The 17,111-nt window shown below is 33.8% G+C and overlaps 2 protein-coding genes across 2 annotated transcripts; both read right to left on the bottom strand.

Annotated features, from left to right (window-relative positions):
• Positions 1-3,950: 3,950 nt before the first annotated feature.
• LOC112094636 (vacuolar-processing enzyme-like) lies at positions 3,951-7,364 on the bottom strand. The gene is made up of 9 exons (XM_024176103.1): positions 7,149-7,364; positions 6,157-6,321; positions 5,748-5,904; positions 5,561-5,643; positions 5,135-5,328; positions 4,893-4,941; positions 4,538-4,747; positions 4,238-4,444; positions 3,951-4,085 (listed from the first exon to the last, which is right to left on the bottom strand). Exons 1-9 carry the CDS (start codon positions 7,362-7,364, stop codon positions 3,951-3,953), a joined length of 1,416 nt encoding a protein of 471 aa, XP_024031871.1.
• A 2,915-nt stretch (positions 7,365-10,279) lies between these two features.
• LOC21396999 (vacuolar-processing enzyme alpha-isozyme) lies at positions 10,280-14,765 on the bottom strand. Its single transcript, XM_024176102.1, has 9 exons — positions 14,523-14,765; positions 13,662-13,826; positions 12,829-12,985; positions 12,615-12,700; positions 12,275-12,474; positions 11,974-12,022; positions 11,351-11,563; positions 11,027-11,233; positions 10,280-10,414 (listed from the first exon to the last, which is right to left on the bottom strand). The coding sequence occupies exons 1-9, from the start codon at positions 14,763-14,765 to the stop codon at positions 10,280-10,282; spliced, it is 1,455 nt and encodes a 484-aa protein (XP_024031870.1).
• Between the last annotated feature and the right edge of the window lie 2,346 nt (positions 14,766-17,111).

Below are 17,111 nucleotides of genomic sequence, written 5' to 3'. Positions count from 1 at the left end.
TATCAGCGTCATGGAGGAAGCCTCCAAGATCCAGACCGCAACTCTGTATCTCACTGACACCGCCATGCTGTGGTGGAGGAGAAGCCGTGGAGACATCGAGAGAGGTATGTGCACCATCTCTACTTTTGATGACTTTAAAAAGGAGCTCAAACAACAAAATGCCGAGAATGAGGCGAGAGCCCGCTTACGAAGGCTGAAACAGTCAGGGAGCATTCGCGACTACATCAAGGACTTCACCAACCTAGTGCTTGAGATCCCCGACCTGTTCAACAAGGACTCGCTCTTCAATTTCATGGATGGACTTCAACCATGGGCCAAGACCGAGCTAAGGCATCATGGGGTGTAAGACCTCGCCACTGCCATAGCCGTAGCCGAGAGCCTTATTGACTACAATAGCCAGAAAGAGTCCACCAGCAAGCCAAAGGACAAGAAAGGAGGTCAAGCCAAAGGTGGGGGAGACAGAGGCCAACACAGGGAAGGCAACTAGGAGCCCAACATGCCCAAGAACAAGGACTCATCCTCGTGGAAAGCCAAGGATAAGGGTAAGCAGAGGGAACACCGTGGCTCGGGAAGGCAGCCGCCCAACAAGTGTTTCATCTGTGATGGCAACCATTAGATGCGAGATTGCCCACAACAACAAGCCCTTAACTCGCTCCTAGCAAAGCATCAAGAGGAGAAAGGCACCACTGGAGGTGACGAGGGTGCACACATGGGGTCCATGCAACTGCTTAACGTTATCTAATCCGCCCCAAAGACCGAAGCAAAGGGGTTGCTCTATGTGGACGTGACCATCAATGGGAAGGCAACAAAAGCCATGCTCGACACAGGTGCGTTTCACAACTTTGTTTCTATTAATGAAGCAAGCTGGCTAGGTCTTAAGGCAATAGGTGGAGGAGGATCCATTAAGGCAGTTAACTCAGCAGCGCGGCCCATTCATGGCATAGCCCGAGGGGTCAAGACCAGTGTTGGCACATAGTCTGGCCATATGGATTTCTCGGTGGTTCTGATGGACGACTTCAGGCTCGTCTTAGGATTGGAGTTCCTTGATCAAGGCAATCCCAGTGCCATTTGCCAACAGTATGTGCATCATGGATTGTGACAAGGCTTGCGTGGTACCAACGGCCAGAGCAGCCAAGCAAGAAACAAAGGTGCTTTCGGCATTGCGGCACTATGTAAGTGCCAATCAATGGGATAGGGCCTAGCTTCTAGACATGGCACAGTTTTCCTACAACTTGCAGCAGAATGAGGCCACCAACCAAAGTCCTTTTAAGATCATCTTGGGACAGCAGCCGATAACACCCCTCTCCCTTGCCACCCGCTATGAAGGGAAGAGTCCTGCAGCATTCAAGTTCGCTAAGTCATGGCATGAGCAAGCAAAATTGGCTTGAACGACGATGCACAAGGCTGCTAAGAGAATGAAGAAATGGGCAGACAAGAAGCGAAGGCACTTAGAATTCAAAGAAGGCGACCTTGTCCTAGTGAAGCTTTTGCCACAACAGTTCAAAACCTTGAGCAAGGTGCACAAGGGCCTAGTGCGTAAGTATGAGGGTCTGTTTCTAGTAATCAAACGAGTTGGCAAAGTTTCTTATAAACTCCAACTTCTACCGAAGCTAAAGATTCACCCAGTCTTCCATGTGAGCTCACTGAAGCCATATAGCGAAGACTTGGATGAACCACTGCGGGGAGTTTCAAAAAGGGTGCTGACAGCCGTAGTCACTTCGTTCGACCAAGAAGTAGAAGAAGTGCTAGCAGATCGAACAGTTTGACGAAGAGGTGTACCAAGCTATAAAGAATACTTCGTCAAATGGAAGGGTTTGCCCGACACAGAAGCAAGCTGGGAGTCCAAGGATGCACTGTGGCAGTTCAAGGATCGAATCCAGCACTTCAATGAAGGCACGATGAGGGCGTCGCGACATTAGGTGGGGAGAATGTCACAAACTGCAAGATTTTACCCCACTCTGAATACTAGAGGTTTCTCAGAAGACTCTGGAATTCTCTAGAACACTCTACAATTGTCTACCATATGGATTGTTCTAGAACATTCCAGAGGAGTCTATTCTTAGGGAGAACCTTAGAGTTCTCTAAAACCTTGTGAATGGTTCCATAGAGGAGTCCCTTGTAGAAGACTCTAGAAACTTATAGAGTGACCACCCTTTGTAAGCATTCTCTAGAAAGTTCTAGGATATGAGGAATTCCATAGCATTCTAGAATGTTCATGGGAGGGGTGGTCCCTTTATTTGTGGAACCAACCAAAAAATATTAGAGTGAAAACAATTATAAAGGATTGCCATACTTAGTGAAGCTCTCTTCACATTTATCCCTTTCTCGTGTGTTCCTACTCTCGTTTCTCTGCTTTCACTTTATTAGCCTTGCATTTGCGTGAAGTTAGGCTTGTTAGCATAGCTCGGGAGTGCTAACGCCGCACGGTTACCTTGTAAGAAGAAAAGGTCCATGACAGTATGCTGGTTTATGGAAAAGATTTGGAATTTGGAATAGCTAGATGGTTTCTAAAGATAGAATGTTATACATTAAAGATGAGAATAATAAAAGAGAGAGCATATTGATAGGGTGCAGGCAATGTTTGGTATCATAAGTTCAATTAATAAGTTCTAATATTACAAAAGGCAGTTAATTAAGTATATAAATTTTTGGATTGATCTTGTAAGTAAGATTATGTGATTCTCCACTGCTTGTGGGCGATGACTTTGTTGAATATAGAGGGCTGTCGAAAAAAAAAAAAAAAAAAAAGTTAAAAATTTGTCATTAAGAGATGTGGCCATATGGGCACAAAGAGCATACTAAACAGCTCCGCCATATGGGCACAAAGCGCCTGCTAAACAGCTTTGCGGAGCTGCGGCTCCGCACACACACTTATACCGCTGCAACATGAACTTTTAAGTGAATGCGTATTTAGTCCCCAGTTTTATTTTTATCAGCAAAAGGTCCTTGAATTGTTAATAGCCACATTATATCCGGGTTCAAATTTAATTCGTTAAAATACATCATAACCCGAATCTTGCTTGACTGTATTTTTTAAGACCATTTAAAAAAAAAGATAAAAATACTAAAGACAAGCGCAATCGTTGATGACTACATGACAGTTGAATTATTTCTCAAATTGAAATTCTAACTACCTAACATATTGATAAGAAAACTTCAAGTTAATTGTGTATATGGATCAGAACCTTAATTAGTGTCTGGCATATTGCTAAAGGTCAATACAATCAAACGGCAACATTTACTTAAACAGTTGTTTAGTGATCATCCAAATAACTTAAGCAATGATAAGAAACTTTACCCGACAGCATATTAATTGCTGAACCCGTATCACAAATTCATAAAATTTAGGAATGTCTGAATCAGTCATTTGATTTTTCACGAAAATAAAAAATTGAAAGGTTTTAACGTTGTGGTCAATAAAGATTGAGAATCTGGTTCCTATCCCAGTTGTCGGCGAACCAAAAAAGTTGGCGCAATCCATTGTAGCATTTTCAAGCCAAAGAATTATGAGGAAATAAAAAGTGCATCTATGATTTTGCCGTAGCAAATAGGTTCAAACCTTGTGAATCTTAGGGAGGCTAAAGTTCTCCAAAACCGGTTTTGGATGGGTTCAAACATCACATCAGGTTTCAAAACCATCTTAGCCAATGCACTCCAACTAATGGTTTGAACCAGTCTCACGAATTCAAATCGCATGAAGCCGTGAAACAAACAGGCCCGACAATAATTTGATGTTCTAGCAGAAACATTGAGAAAACAAAAATGTGGGAAATTCTGATTAAGCCTTTGTGTAGAATGCATCTACGTTGATTTCTTTTATTACATAGCTTCAGTTTATATCTATATACTGAAGTCCATCCTGCTTATTCATTATAACAGTAGTACTGCTTTATAAGTTAAAAAAAAGATAGAACTTATTATCATAGCTAGTTAAGCTAGATGGATTTTCATTACGAACAAGTTTTAATTGACGCTGCAACCATTTGATCGGCTGTGACCCCAGCATTGCAGAGGTTAGCGACGTGTCGCATATATTTCAGCCCGTAGGTCGACAAGGATCCGCAGTATTTCTCATAAGCGCTCACCTGCATCCAAATTAGGAAACCAACGAGAATCAATGACTTTAAATTTGGCATAAAATTGGTGTAGGAAAATAGTGATATAGATTCTGTGCTACGTGGTGTGTGTCATGTTTTGTTTCATATGTAACATGGCAAAGAGTGTATAGAAGGATTACAAGAGTCTTGAGACAGTCCCAATCATCGACGAGAGGTTGGCCAGCAGCGCGAACATAACTCAACATTTTCGAGCCATTTTCTGATCCAAACAAGAGGTTGCCAACATGATTTATACTATAGTCAATATGCTCCCTCCGAGCAACTTCGTCACGCAGTTTCTTCTGAGCTTCAAGATTCTCCGAAGAACCAGCAGCTGATTTTCGAACCTGCAAAGTTAAAAAGAAGTAATTAGGACAGGAAATATGAAATTTTGAACAACATTTTGAATGATTAAACGTTGAAGACTTTTGAGAGAAGACCTTGTGCTGAAAATGAAGTAGATCTGCGTCGCGTTGTGGAACTTTCACATACGGTGATAAGGCATCTGTTGCTGATGATTCATGGCTACTACTTGGAGGGTTACTACCCATGTAAGATGAGAGGAAGTTCACACTTAAACTCAAATCTCCATATTGCATGACATGAGAACTGCCATTGAACGCGGTTCCCTTTAGGGTTCTATCGCGAACCTACAACATCCACATCATTCTAACTCATCCAACTATAATTAACTATGAAATTTTGGTTTATAATTAATCACTTCATAAGAAATATCTTTATAAAATTTTCACCAGAGTATCAAGTACTAAATTTTCATTATTATTCCCAGCTTACCGCTTCATATTGCTGTTGCAAAGTTTCACTACGTAAGTCCTTTGCGTCACTGTGTACCCCAAAAACCATGCCAAAGAAATTAGGGAATTGATAATTGGAAAATCAAGATTGTTTTGAGATTTATTCATAAAAGGATTTGTATGTATATATACATATACATATACATATATATCTATATATACATATATATATGTGTGTGTGTGTGTGTGTGTGTGTGTGTGATAGGGATTATATTAATGTACCAGTCCTCCAACCAAGAAATACTATACAAGTCTCCCAAACAAGTATCAAAGGTTGCTGGGGCACCATAATCAGGACAATACTCAGCCCAACTATCCTCCGTAGCATTTGATGCTGTGGTCACATAAATATTTATATTGGTTGGAAGAAGGCCCTCAAACATACTCCCAGACTCGCAAGCTTCAAGGTAGAACACCTACATATATAATAATTTAAATAATGTTTTCAATAAAATATTATAGCCATTAGCATACTTTTGTGATTTTATATCTAACTATATCTTAATAATTCACAAAAATTAAAAAAATATATATTTTTTGTCAGGAATCACTGCTGTTAGTTTATTCTGACCATTATAGTATTAGAATATTTGAAAAAAGAAATAAGCTAGGTAATTATTGATTTCATATCACAATAAATTAGCTTACCATGTTTTTGTAACCATTTGCTTTATGCTTATACTTCAAAACTTTGTTAAGCTCGTCGGCATAAAGAGGTTTGTCAGGCATCTCTGGAAGTTAGTTAATGCAAAAATAATCATCATTCCTCCAAAGAAAAAAAAAATCATTTTTTAAATTTAAAAAAAAAAAAAATTGTTCGAACTAGTATATTTACCAACTACTCCAGGACCACCATGGTCAGTATAGTAGATGAAAACATAATCATCTGGACTAGTGTCCAGCACCTTGCCACTTCCTCCAGTGAGAGCAGTTTTATTTCCCAAAAGCACTGAAAATAGGTTATGGGTAGTAGCGTTCTCTCCTGTGTAATCCTATGTAATTATCAGAAGAAAAAAAGTTTAAACCCTGTAATTAAATATGTGCGTACACTTTTAAAAAAAAATAAAATAAATGACGAGAAATAATAACTAGCAACCTAGATGGGGAAAAAAATATATTCTAGCTAGGTTGGCACCTTATATTATTAGTAAGTTATTTAAATAATGTGATCGAAACTAAGAAATAAAAAGAAAAATTAGAAAAAGAAATATATGTGTAGTTCTGGATTAATAATCTAAATAGACCTTGGGAACTCCATTGTAAACGTCTGTTCCATTTGGCTTGTTGATGATGACACCAGGCATAGGGTTTTCCTTGTTGTATGCGATATCGTCGTACATGAACACAATGATATTTTCGTCTTTCAGTCCAGCTTTTTTTAGTATTTGATATGCATGACATACATCAGCCTGCATTATTATTGTTTATCTTTATTAGTAACTGAGAATTCTATAGCGGCAGAAATTAAAAATAAATAAATAAATCCCTATAAAGGTGTAGTTAATGTTTTTAAACATTTAAATTTAATCTGCTTAATGTTTTGATATATGATTTTGGTTTAATACTTATAATTTTGAAAGCATATAAAATCTATGTGAGTTTGTCCATTTCATTAATCTTTCCCACACGTGCAAATCGGTGGAAATGTTTGAAATTTCAGAATTCTAATGAGACGCGGAAATATATTTGGATAAAAAAAGCTTTGGTCGTGTTTAGAATTGATCTCGCTTTTGTTTTTCACGTTTTTTGAGAAAGAAATAATGAAAATGTTTTCAAAACGGCGTTCAATAAAGACAAAAAAAGGAAATGAAAATAATTTTTTAGTTTAGTATAAAATAAGAGATAAATGAAAAATGAGTTATTTTTCATTTTTTGTTTTCATTTTCTCCTCTCTCGAGCAGAGAGAGAGAGAAAGAGAGACATTAATGAAATTTTTACACTGAAAACAATCTCTTCATAAAACTACTAAACATATTTTCAAAAATAATTTCAGTCATGAGATTGAAAACATTTTTATTTTCATACAAAAAATAAAATCATTTTGAAACAAGTTCCAAACTCACCCTTTATGTTTTTTCAATTTTCAATTTCGTTAAGATATAGAAAGAGTCAATTGAAATCAGAGTGCCAATATTTCTACTGATATCGGTATTTTCATACTATCTACACACAAATATACAAGTATGTGTGCTTTTATATATTTGTGTGTATATATATATATATCTCCTATATATACCTGATGCCTATAGTTCCACCATTCGGTTGAACCAGCAACCAAAACTGCCCATCTGGTCCCATTTGTCGCAATGTCATCGAGTGTGCCTTTATCACCACCCAAGAAGTTTGCAAACAATGGAGAGTGCTGTAACCTTGACGAATTTGCTGCGCGTAGTATCAACAAACAGCACAGAAGTGCGAGAATTAAAGAAACTGAATTACGACTAGTTCTCATGCTTTTAGTTATAGTTTAGAATTTAGATATTCATCAAATAAAGAAGAGTTAATTATGAGACAATTATAAGAGAATGAAGCGATAATGAAACATTTATATACACGATCACCTACGATATTATCGATCAATTAGTTAGCAATATATATATATACTAAAGAATATCGATGGTATCAATAAAACTTTGCTTGTGTGGATCGTCCATAACTATGCTTTGAAGTTGCAAAGAAACCCCCTTTAAACTAGGCTATCATGGATCAAAGAAACTGTATGTCGATTTTTCGCTTTTTTTTTCTTGATTTTATTGTTATATATATGTTATCCATATATGATATATATATATATATATATATATATACCAGTCTGCGTTGAAAGGGAGAAAAATAAAAATAAAAAAAGATAATGGGTACGGAGAGACTTATGCTTTAGATTAAGGAAACATATATTGGTGCTTAGAAACAAATGAAACGTGACAAACGAAAGGCGAATTGTTATATATTTGTAGCATGTTGCACTCTTTTGTCGTTTTCCCATTTGTTTGGATTCGCTTCTCATCTAAATTATGAAATAATGAAACTGAATTATGATTAGTTCTCATGCTTTTCGTTAGTTTATAATTTAGGTAATCAAATTAAGAGGAGTTATGAGACAATTAAAGAGAATGAAGCGACAATGAAATATTTACATACACGACATGTTTTTGCACCTACGAATATAGATAATATCACACCTTATTAATAAAAGAGAGAGAGAGAGAATATAGATGATATACATTAGCTAGCAATCGTATATAATGTCGATGGTATCAATAAAACTTTGCTTTTCTGGATCGTGCATATATGCGTTAAAGTTGCTACGAAACCTCCTTCAAAGCTAGGCTGTCATGGAGAAAGAAATTTTATGTGTTTTTTTCTCCTATTTCTTGATTTTTTTTCTTCCGTTTTAATTAATAAGCGTTATTGTTCTATGTCCGGCATTGTTTGCGTTGAAAGGAAGAAAAATAAAAATAACAAGATAATGGGATTATTAACGTGGAGAGACTTGTATATGTTTTAGTTTAAGGAAAGATATATTTGATGCTTGAAAACAAATGAAACGTGACAACTAAAGGAATTGCGAGGTTCTTTTTGCTTCTTTTCCGTTGTTTTATATATTGTTTAATTTATTGAAAGTTTCATTTCGGTACCCTTCATTATTTGATATCCTGTGTTTTTTATAATATCAAGCATATAGGTGTGGTGTCGACATTTTAGAAAAAATTTTTTAATACTTTCAGGCCGATTTTTGAGATGTGAAATGTCAAATCTGCCCTCCTCATTAACTAAATAAAATCCAATAATTATTTTAAAAGTCTAAAACAATTTAATACATTTAAAAACTCAAAAAAAAGTTAAAAAATTTAAAAATAATTTAAAACATTTTTTTAGTTTTTAATTGTTTAAAATAATTTTTAGACTTCTATGTTATTAATTTTTATTTAATTATCAGGATGATAGATTTAACATTTCACATCATAAAAATAGCATGACGGTATTAAAAAGAAAACATTTTCTAAAATGCCAGAGTTACTTACTTAATAATTATCAAAATACAGGATAATAAATGCATATTTCGCTATAAAGTGTCCATCTTAAACTACCGCATCAATAGGTCTTTTTCATTTACTTCCAAACCGTATTAAAATCTTAGGCCTCTCTTATTTAGGTATTTGATCTATTTGATAAAGCCTATATGGAGGGTATATATAGTCCCGATATATATAGTCCCAAACCATCGTTGGAGAGCAATTCTGTGTTGGTTGTTTAGGCTCCCTTCATTTTACCGATTCGAGTTTAAAATTCGAGTTTTGTTACAGTAAAAAGCTCTTAAAAACAGTCACATTTAACTTTTTTGCTACAGTAAAAAGTTCTCACATAAAGTCATATCTCAATTCGAATTAAAAACTCGAATAATCTTACTCCCAATATAATTTGACATTGGACTGAACGAGGCAATGATGTCGTGAACAAAGTCAAGGAATGACTCTGCCTTATAAAGTAGGATAGGAAAAATCTAATAATCATATATGAAGATTGAACGCACACACAAAAAAAAAAAAAAAAAAAAAAAAAAAAAAAAAAAAAAAAAAAAAAGATAAATATCAAACTTCAATGCAAACCATAAAACAAAATCCCTAAACCAAAACTTATTAATTAGACGAAAAGCTGCGCACACATACTTGGTGTAGAAGTCCCACATAGTAGAAAGTTAAAGCTCCCACCTAGCTTATGACTTCCTTTTATATACGAGTACCTAATTTGGCCAAGACTTATCTGATTCTCATTTTGATTGCATTTCTTTATTGTTTGGGTCGGATAGGTTTAATTTTTCATTCATGTTCAATATTTTCTGTTTTGAAAATTTTCACTTTTTATTTTTAATTATATAAGGGTCGTTTTGACTTAATTAATCGTTTGTATTTTCTCCTATAAATTGGTGCTCTTTTGTATATAAAAAAAAAGACATTATTGAATAAAATTGAGCTATAATTAGTACTTGCAATTTTTTCTCCTAATGTTTAGCAATATTTTGTATGAATCAACAAATTTCAAAAATATTAATTTTGATTTTAAAATATTCTGTATGAATTTCATGCTAATAAATTTAACCCTTTTTTTATTCATTTCCATGTATCTAACTTAAGCTTCAGCTACATTACCTATTTTAAACGCAGTATTGCATGAGATCAAAACATTTAAACAATAAGAGAAATTCCTTAGTACACACAAGAAGAAACTGATGTGGCACTAATGCACCCAAATTTTACCAAGTTTCATTTATTTCACGAGATTTCTATATATCATGATACAACCATGAAGATACATAAGCCATACATGATTATTTGTTCCATACACTAATGGAACTAAGAGAGATTTCATTTAGGAACAAGTGTGAACCGTTGCCACGACCATTTGGTAGTTGTTAACCCCAACGTTACACATATTGGCAAAATCCCGTGTGTATTTCATTCCATATGTTGACAAAGATCCACAATATCTCTCATAAGTTCTGACCTGTATGAAGAAGGGGAGAAAAAGGGATTCAACATAAGCAACATTTGGGGAGTTAAAAAAAAAAGGGAAAAGGAGGTAATTTACTATTTTTTTAAAAATAGATGTTTTGAGGGGAGGAGTGGGGTGGAAAAGGAGGTTTAGAGGTATTTTTGGGTTTTTAATAATGTTTAAAACTTAAAATATCAAATTATATTATAATTTACTATTTTTTTAAAATATGCTATAATTTAGTAATCATTTTACCAATTCAAAAAGGGTCCCTCCTTTTAAAATATCCCTCCTTATCCCCCAAAAAAAAAAAGGAACTTGGTTCAAATAAATTATAAACTTATAGAGCGTTTGTCTGATCATACGGGTTCAAAATATTGTTTGGTAAGTTCAAAAAGGGTCCAAAATTCGAATTGGATGGTTATTTCATTCTCTTTTCAGATTTACATTTGAATTGCATGCTTAAACATAAGCTTAATTGGATTACAATTTAGACCACATTTTACGGATTATAAGTGCAAACAAAAGCTCAAACGCAACAATTCGAAATCGCGATCCAAACGGACCTGAATATTATGAAGTCTACTAATAATAGAAATTGATTAGGAAAGGCTAGCTTATTACCAGATTCTTAAGACAGTCCCAGTCATCTACAAGAGGTTGTCCCGAAGGTCGAACATTCTTCAACACTTTTGCATTGTTTTCGTATCCGAGTAAAAGCTTCCCTATTTGATTTATGTTATGGTCTACTTTCTTCCTGTGAGAAATTTCAGCAAATAACTTGTCTTCAGCTTCAAGCTTCTCCCTGGAGCCAGTAGGAGCCATATTGAACTACAAACAAGAAGGATGAAAAAAAAATTAAAAATTAATCGAAAAATTAAATCAAAATTCAACATGATCATAAAAGTGTTTAGAAAAACGAAGATCATTAATTAGAAATTAATTAACCTTGTGCCAAAAATGAAGTAGATCGGCGTCGCGCTGAGACACGGATGAGCCTAGTGGAGTTGATGAGTCAAGTTCATCAATGGCAGTACTAGAGTTTTTAGGGTTGTTGCCCATGTAAGCAGAGAGCAAATTCCCAGTGAAACTCGTGTCACCATATTGCATGACATTAGAACTTCGATTGAGCCCATCACCTTCTCCTGTTCTCTTTCTAACCTATATCATGGAAATTGACACTCTTACTTTCATTTGAAAAATACATTTTATGGCCGTCTCCAACGTGAATGTTAATATCTATGGTATATTTAATTATCAAATAAAGTTCATAATTAAGTTGCATATATGATTACACGATGTTTTATGTTGTGCTCCAATGCATTCGAAATTTTATATTTAATTTTTCTGTATATTTTAAGCTCTAAAATTCAACTTGAAATGATTTTTTTTTAAATGATTCGAAACTAAAAATATTGTAAGTATTAAGTGGAAAAGTCAACACATCAATTAATAAGCACCAAGCGTCAAATTTAGTATATGACCATCTCTCTGTCTTTTAAAGGAATATGACCATCTTTCTATAAGGTAAATATCAATTTCCAAAATGTTCGAGTTTTCAAGGATTTTACCACTTCATATTGCTGCTCCAAAGTTTCCTCACGTAAGTCCTCCTTGTCACTGTTTTCCAAAACATTCACAAAACATAGAAAAAAGTAGTAATTTGTCAAGAAGAGAGCGAGAAAGAATATTAGTCGAAAACTGCTATATAAGAAACCATGTGATATATTCATCTGCGCTAGAGAAACTAGCCTTTTGTTGTGTTCAATGTTTGATTATTAAAGATTCAATATTTTTTGCATGGAAATATATATAAAATAAGAAATTATATGTGTGTGTGTGTGTGTGTGTATATATATAAGAGGTGCGTACCAATCCTCCATCCAAGAAACACTAAAGAGGTCTCCCAAACAAGTATCGTACTCCTTAGACATACTGCCGTGATCCCCTGGACAATATATTGCCCAACCAAGCTCCTTGGGGTTTGTTGATGTCGTTGCATATATATTTATATTGTTTGGAAGAAGGCCATCAAACATACTCCCAGATTCACAAGCTTCAAGATAAAATACCTACAGTTTACACACATACACACACACACACATATATATATATATGTGCGCGCGTGTATCATCGCAAGAATATCGTTAGGAAAACTGATCATAAGGAATTCATCTAATCAGGAAATAATGACACTTAAGACATGTATTACCATGCTTTTATAAGAATTAGCGGAATTTTTCTTCTTTAATACGTCTACCAAATCATTGGCGTAAATGGGATCTCCAGCTGCCATCTCTGAGGACAAAATAATAATGCTTTTGAATTTCTTAAACCATAAGATTGTAAAATTAGTACTAGGGATAATTGAGGATTTAAAAAAATAAACAAATTAAAAAAAAAATTTTAAGACTGAGACTACTAACCAACAACACCGGGACCACCATGGTCAGTATAGTAAATGAAAATAAAATCATCTGGACCACTATCGACAACCTTGCCACTGCCTCCAGAGAGAGCAGTTTTGTTTCCAAGGATTACAGCATAAAGATTATTTGCAGTGGCATTATCCCCCGTATAATCCTGTTAGACATCCAGACAAATGAACAGAAATATTAATCTACCTAATCCTAAAAAAAAAAGAACTTTCTGCGGTAGGAATTGCCCTTTTCTCTTATCGGTTGAAATAATTGTTTCAGCTGTTTGATTAATTTTTCGATGATATATGATCTATTACAAATTTACAATGTGAAAACACACAATTGCTTGTAGTCATTAATGAAACTGTTATGATTAAGACCTTAAATTTGACAATTCTTGACAATGCAGTCCAATTAATAACGTAAATATGTTAACAAATGAACACTAGCTAGAGTACTCCCAAATGTTCCCAAAAAAAAAAAGGCTCCCAAATAATAAAATTAAAAAGTTCAATGTCCAACTTACTGATCAAGAAATAGTTTCAGATGCATTTTGTATAAAAATTATTCAGCTCTATGTCCACTAATTGACGCCGGTTAATTACTGGACCACAAATGTTATAGAATTCAGAATTTAGAATCTTATTGTCTCAAAATTTAAAATTCGGGACTAAGTTATCTAGAATCGATAAGTTCATGATGCCTAATAAAAAATACTAAGGAAAAGAAAAAAACAAAACAAAACAAAACAAAAAAAGTGCTCATCAATTATACATACAATTCCAGAGCAAAACATAGGGTTAGCATCAATATTTGTGTGTAGATATAGAAAGAGAGACCTTGGGAACTCCCTTGTAAACATCTGATCCTTTCGGCCTGTTGATGATGACTCCAGGCATTGGATTGTTCACGCTGAATGCAATGTCATCGTACATGAAAACGACGATGTTTTCATCTTTGAGTCCTGCTTTTTTTAGTATTTGATATGCATGACATACATTCGCCTGCATTATAAAAACTGATAAAAGATGTTTTTTTTTTTTTTTTTTTTTTTTTTAAAAAAAAGGGTTAAACCATGATTATAGTGATTGGCCGAATAAATTCAGTCATTTCCATAAACCATGCATGGTTCTAAATCAAAATTGATGTAAAATGATCGATACACTATAAGTAGAGTTAATCCAAATTAAATAGAAACCTAGAATAACAAAAATAGTGGTGGATTAGAGGAATACTTGGTAGCCGAGTATACCACTTGTATAAAAAAAAAAAAAAAAACTTAAGTCTAATTTACACATGAAAGTGATACCAGTAAAAAACTAGCCTCATAAAATGGTCTTTTAGCAATGATATTGTTGCTAAAAGCCCAAAAACGGTCTCTAAAAGATTCAGCGATGATTTTCTTGTTAAAAAAAATTAAATGGGTTGTGCCTTTTTTTTTTTCACGAACTGTCTTTTAAAGAGATCTTGTGGACGCTAATGTTTAACTTTTAGGTCACTTCAAAACCAAAATAAAAAACAAAAAACAAAACAAAATAAATAATAATACTAATTATATTAAACGAATTGATAGCTCAGAGAACAATACGTTTATGCAGAATCATGCATTAAAATAGTTAGTAGCAATAAGAATTCAAAACGTAAATATAAGCTAATTAACTCGAATTCATAAAGTGAATGAGGCCATAATCTATAGGTACCTGATGCCTATAGTTCATCCATCCAGATGATCCAGCAACAAGAACTGCCCATCTCGTCCCGCCATTACTACTGAGAGTGGCAGCGGCTCTTTGGCCACCAATGAAATCTGCAAAGCCCAGTTTTGATGATGCATTTGCCCTACTTATACTGCTGAGCCACCAAATACTAATAATCAGACAGCTTTTAAGAGCTGCTAATTTTATTGAACCGCCACATCGACCACCACCGTAACTACTAGGCATTATTTCAAATTTTCAGATGTCCTGGGAATACAGAAATTATTCGATGAGCTAATTTTGAAGTAACAAATTGAGGTCATCACAAAATTTCTTATATATACATATATATACATATACATATATGAATGTAGATAATATCAATGAAGAATATCGGATATAACTATGCTTGAAATTGCAAGTTTATACAAGAAAGTCCACCGATAATTACAATCTCAAAGAAAAAAACTGTTATTCGTTGTCTTTTGTTTTTCAGTCCTATCATGACATCGGAAATTCCGAAATTAACCGCATTATCCAGTAGTTATATTGAGATGTGAAATCCATGGTTGCAGTATTTTTGAATCTCCTCAATTCTCACCTCCTTATAACACTAAGGCCGAAATTGACACCAATTTCATTCCTTTTTTTTTTATTTTTTTAACAAAAAATAAAAATGTTACTTCATATCTTTTGTTACATATTTTTGTTTTAAAAAAATACATTTCGTAACCATAAATTTTTTTATTTTTTTAAACGAAAAGAAGCACATTTGGTTCTAATGCGGATGAATCCTATGAAACATGATTTTACTGAGCGTTAACACCGGTACCAATCAGAAAGTTAAGTCTCATATATGCAGTTTCAACATTTTTTCCCCTCGCTTAGTACTAGTAAAATGAAACACAAGTCCTTTCTTAATTCAAATAGATATTATGGTAAATAAACGATAACTACAGAAAACTATTCCAGATAAATTAACCCAAAAAAAGAATATTCAAATTTAAAACTAATTGCCAATGGAAGAAAAAACACAGAAAACTATTCCCGATAAATTAACATTGTAGTAAAAGAATTTTAATTTTAATTTGAGCTGTGAACAAGGCAGTAATTTCTCAACTCTAATAATACATCATAAAAGAAGAGGCACTCTAGGGGAAACAGATGATCAACCACTTCAAATTCTTGGGCATAAAACTACGAAATGAAAAAATCCAATCAAAATAGGAATTAGATTCTCAGCCTAATCTATTAGAGAAGTCTTATGTACCTAGATTAATTATGGAGAAACTCATGTCAACCAACGAACTTCGCCTAATTGGTTTTCAACTTCCCGTAATACTAGATTAATTAAGCATATAACTGAAGTTTCAAAAGCAGGTTATGTAGATCACGTAATTACATTTCAGAACTTCTCAACTTATTTCCAGCTTTCTTGCATATAAATGACTAAAAAAAATAATTAAAAAATTAAGATTCCAAATCTTGAACATGATGGTTGTGTTTGGAATTGATTATGTTTTTATTTTTTACGTTTTCTAAGAAATAAAAAATGAAAACGTTTCAAAAACGGCGTTTGAACGCAATAAAGACAAAAAACGGAAATGAAAACAATTTTTGGTTTTGTGTAAAATGAGAGAGAAATGAAAAATGACTTTTAGTCATTTTTCATTTTTTGTTTTCGTTTTCTCCTCTCTCGAGCATAGAGAAAGAGAGAGAGACATTAATGAGTTTTTTTTTTATACTGAAAACAATCTCTTGATAAAATTACCAAACGCATTTTTAAAAATGATTTATGTCTGAGATTAAAAACGTTTTCATTTTCATTTTCATACAAAAAATAAAATCATTTTAGAACGAGTTCCAAACGCGCCCATCACCATCCATCCGGAGCGCCTATGACTCCTCACTCCAGCAACATAATAATATGATTCTACCCTAAAATCATAAAGAAAAATGATATTTTTCAAGATAAAACCCCATTACTCAAAAAATGGTGAATATATCTTATAAAGTTGGGTCCTACCTACTCACTTATCATGATCCACTTCATCTTAGTAGTGGGGTTTTAACCCTATCGGTATAAATAAGAGTGTTCAATAATAAGACTAACTCGTTCACTTCTTTAATTTAAGTTGATATGTAACTTTTTGTGAGAGTTTTTTATTGAATTCATCACAAAAACACACAACACCACAAAAATAAATAAATTGATGAAACATTATCAAGGCTCACGCAAAGACGTCGAAGACCCAGTTCAAATTAGGGAAAAATAACGATGGAGCTCTGATTATTACTTCTATGGTTTTTCAATTTTGAATTAGTTTGTATATTTATTTCACTTTTTCCATGAAAAAAAAAAAAAAAAAAAAAGTTGATGAAGTGGAGCTACTTCCTTTTTTTCTCAAGGCTTTTCGTGATTCAGTAAGATATTCTATTAAAGACATGTCATCATCGCCGAAAAGTGAAGTTCAATATTGACCATTTATCGAGAGGTTCAGTATGATGTGTGAACAAATTTTGACGTTAATTTTTGTTGTCATTTTCAAGTACGTCTAAACATTGGATAAATCTGCGGGAGCTTGTATGGAA

Source organism: Morus notabilis, unplaced genomic scaffold (genome assembly GCF_000414095.1).
Source record: "Morus notabilis unplaced genomic scaffold, ASM41409v2 Scaffold1568, whole genome shotgun sequence".
NCBI classification, from domain to species: domain Eukaryota; kingdom Viridiplantae; phylum Streptophyta; class Magnoliopsida; order Rosales; family Moraceae; genus Morus; species Morus notabilis.
Note: the sequence above shows the minus strand (reverse complement) of the source record. Positions and strands in the feature narration are given on the sequence as shown.

What these genes read in the sequence shown, in the direction of transcription:
- LOC21396999 (XM_024176102.1), bottom strand. Translation starts at nt 14,765, where the DNA reads ATGCCTAGTAGTTACGGTGGTGGTCGATGTGGCGGTTCAATAAAATTA. An exon ending in CTAATTCTTATAAAAGCATG is followed by an intron (nt 12,475 to 12,614) that starts GTAATACATGTC and finishes TGTAAACTGTAG; the next exon opens with GTATTTTATCTTGAAGCTTG. An exon ending in TGGAGCAGCAATATGAAGTG is followed by an intron (nt 11,564 to 11,973) that starts GTAAAATCCTTG and finishes TCCATGATATAG; the next exon opens with GTTAGAAAGAGAACAGGAGA.
- LOC112094636 (XM_024176103.1), bottom strand. Translation starts at nt 7,364, where the DNA reads ATGAGAACTAGTCGTAATTCAGTTTCTTTAATTCTCGCACTTCTGTGC. An exon ending in CAAATGGTTACAAAAACATG is followed by an intron (nt 5,329 to 5,560) that starts GTAAGCTAATTT and finishes TTATATATGTAG; the next exon opens with GTGTTCTACCTTGAAGCTTG. An exon ending in TACTTCATTTTCAGCACAAG is followed by an intron (nt 4,445 to 4,537) that starts GTCTTCTCTCAA and finishes TTAACTTTGCAG; the next exon opens with GTTCGAAAATCAGCTGCTGG.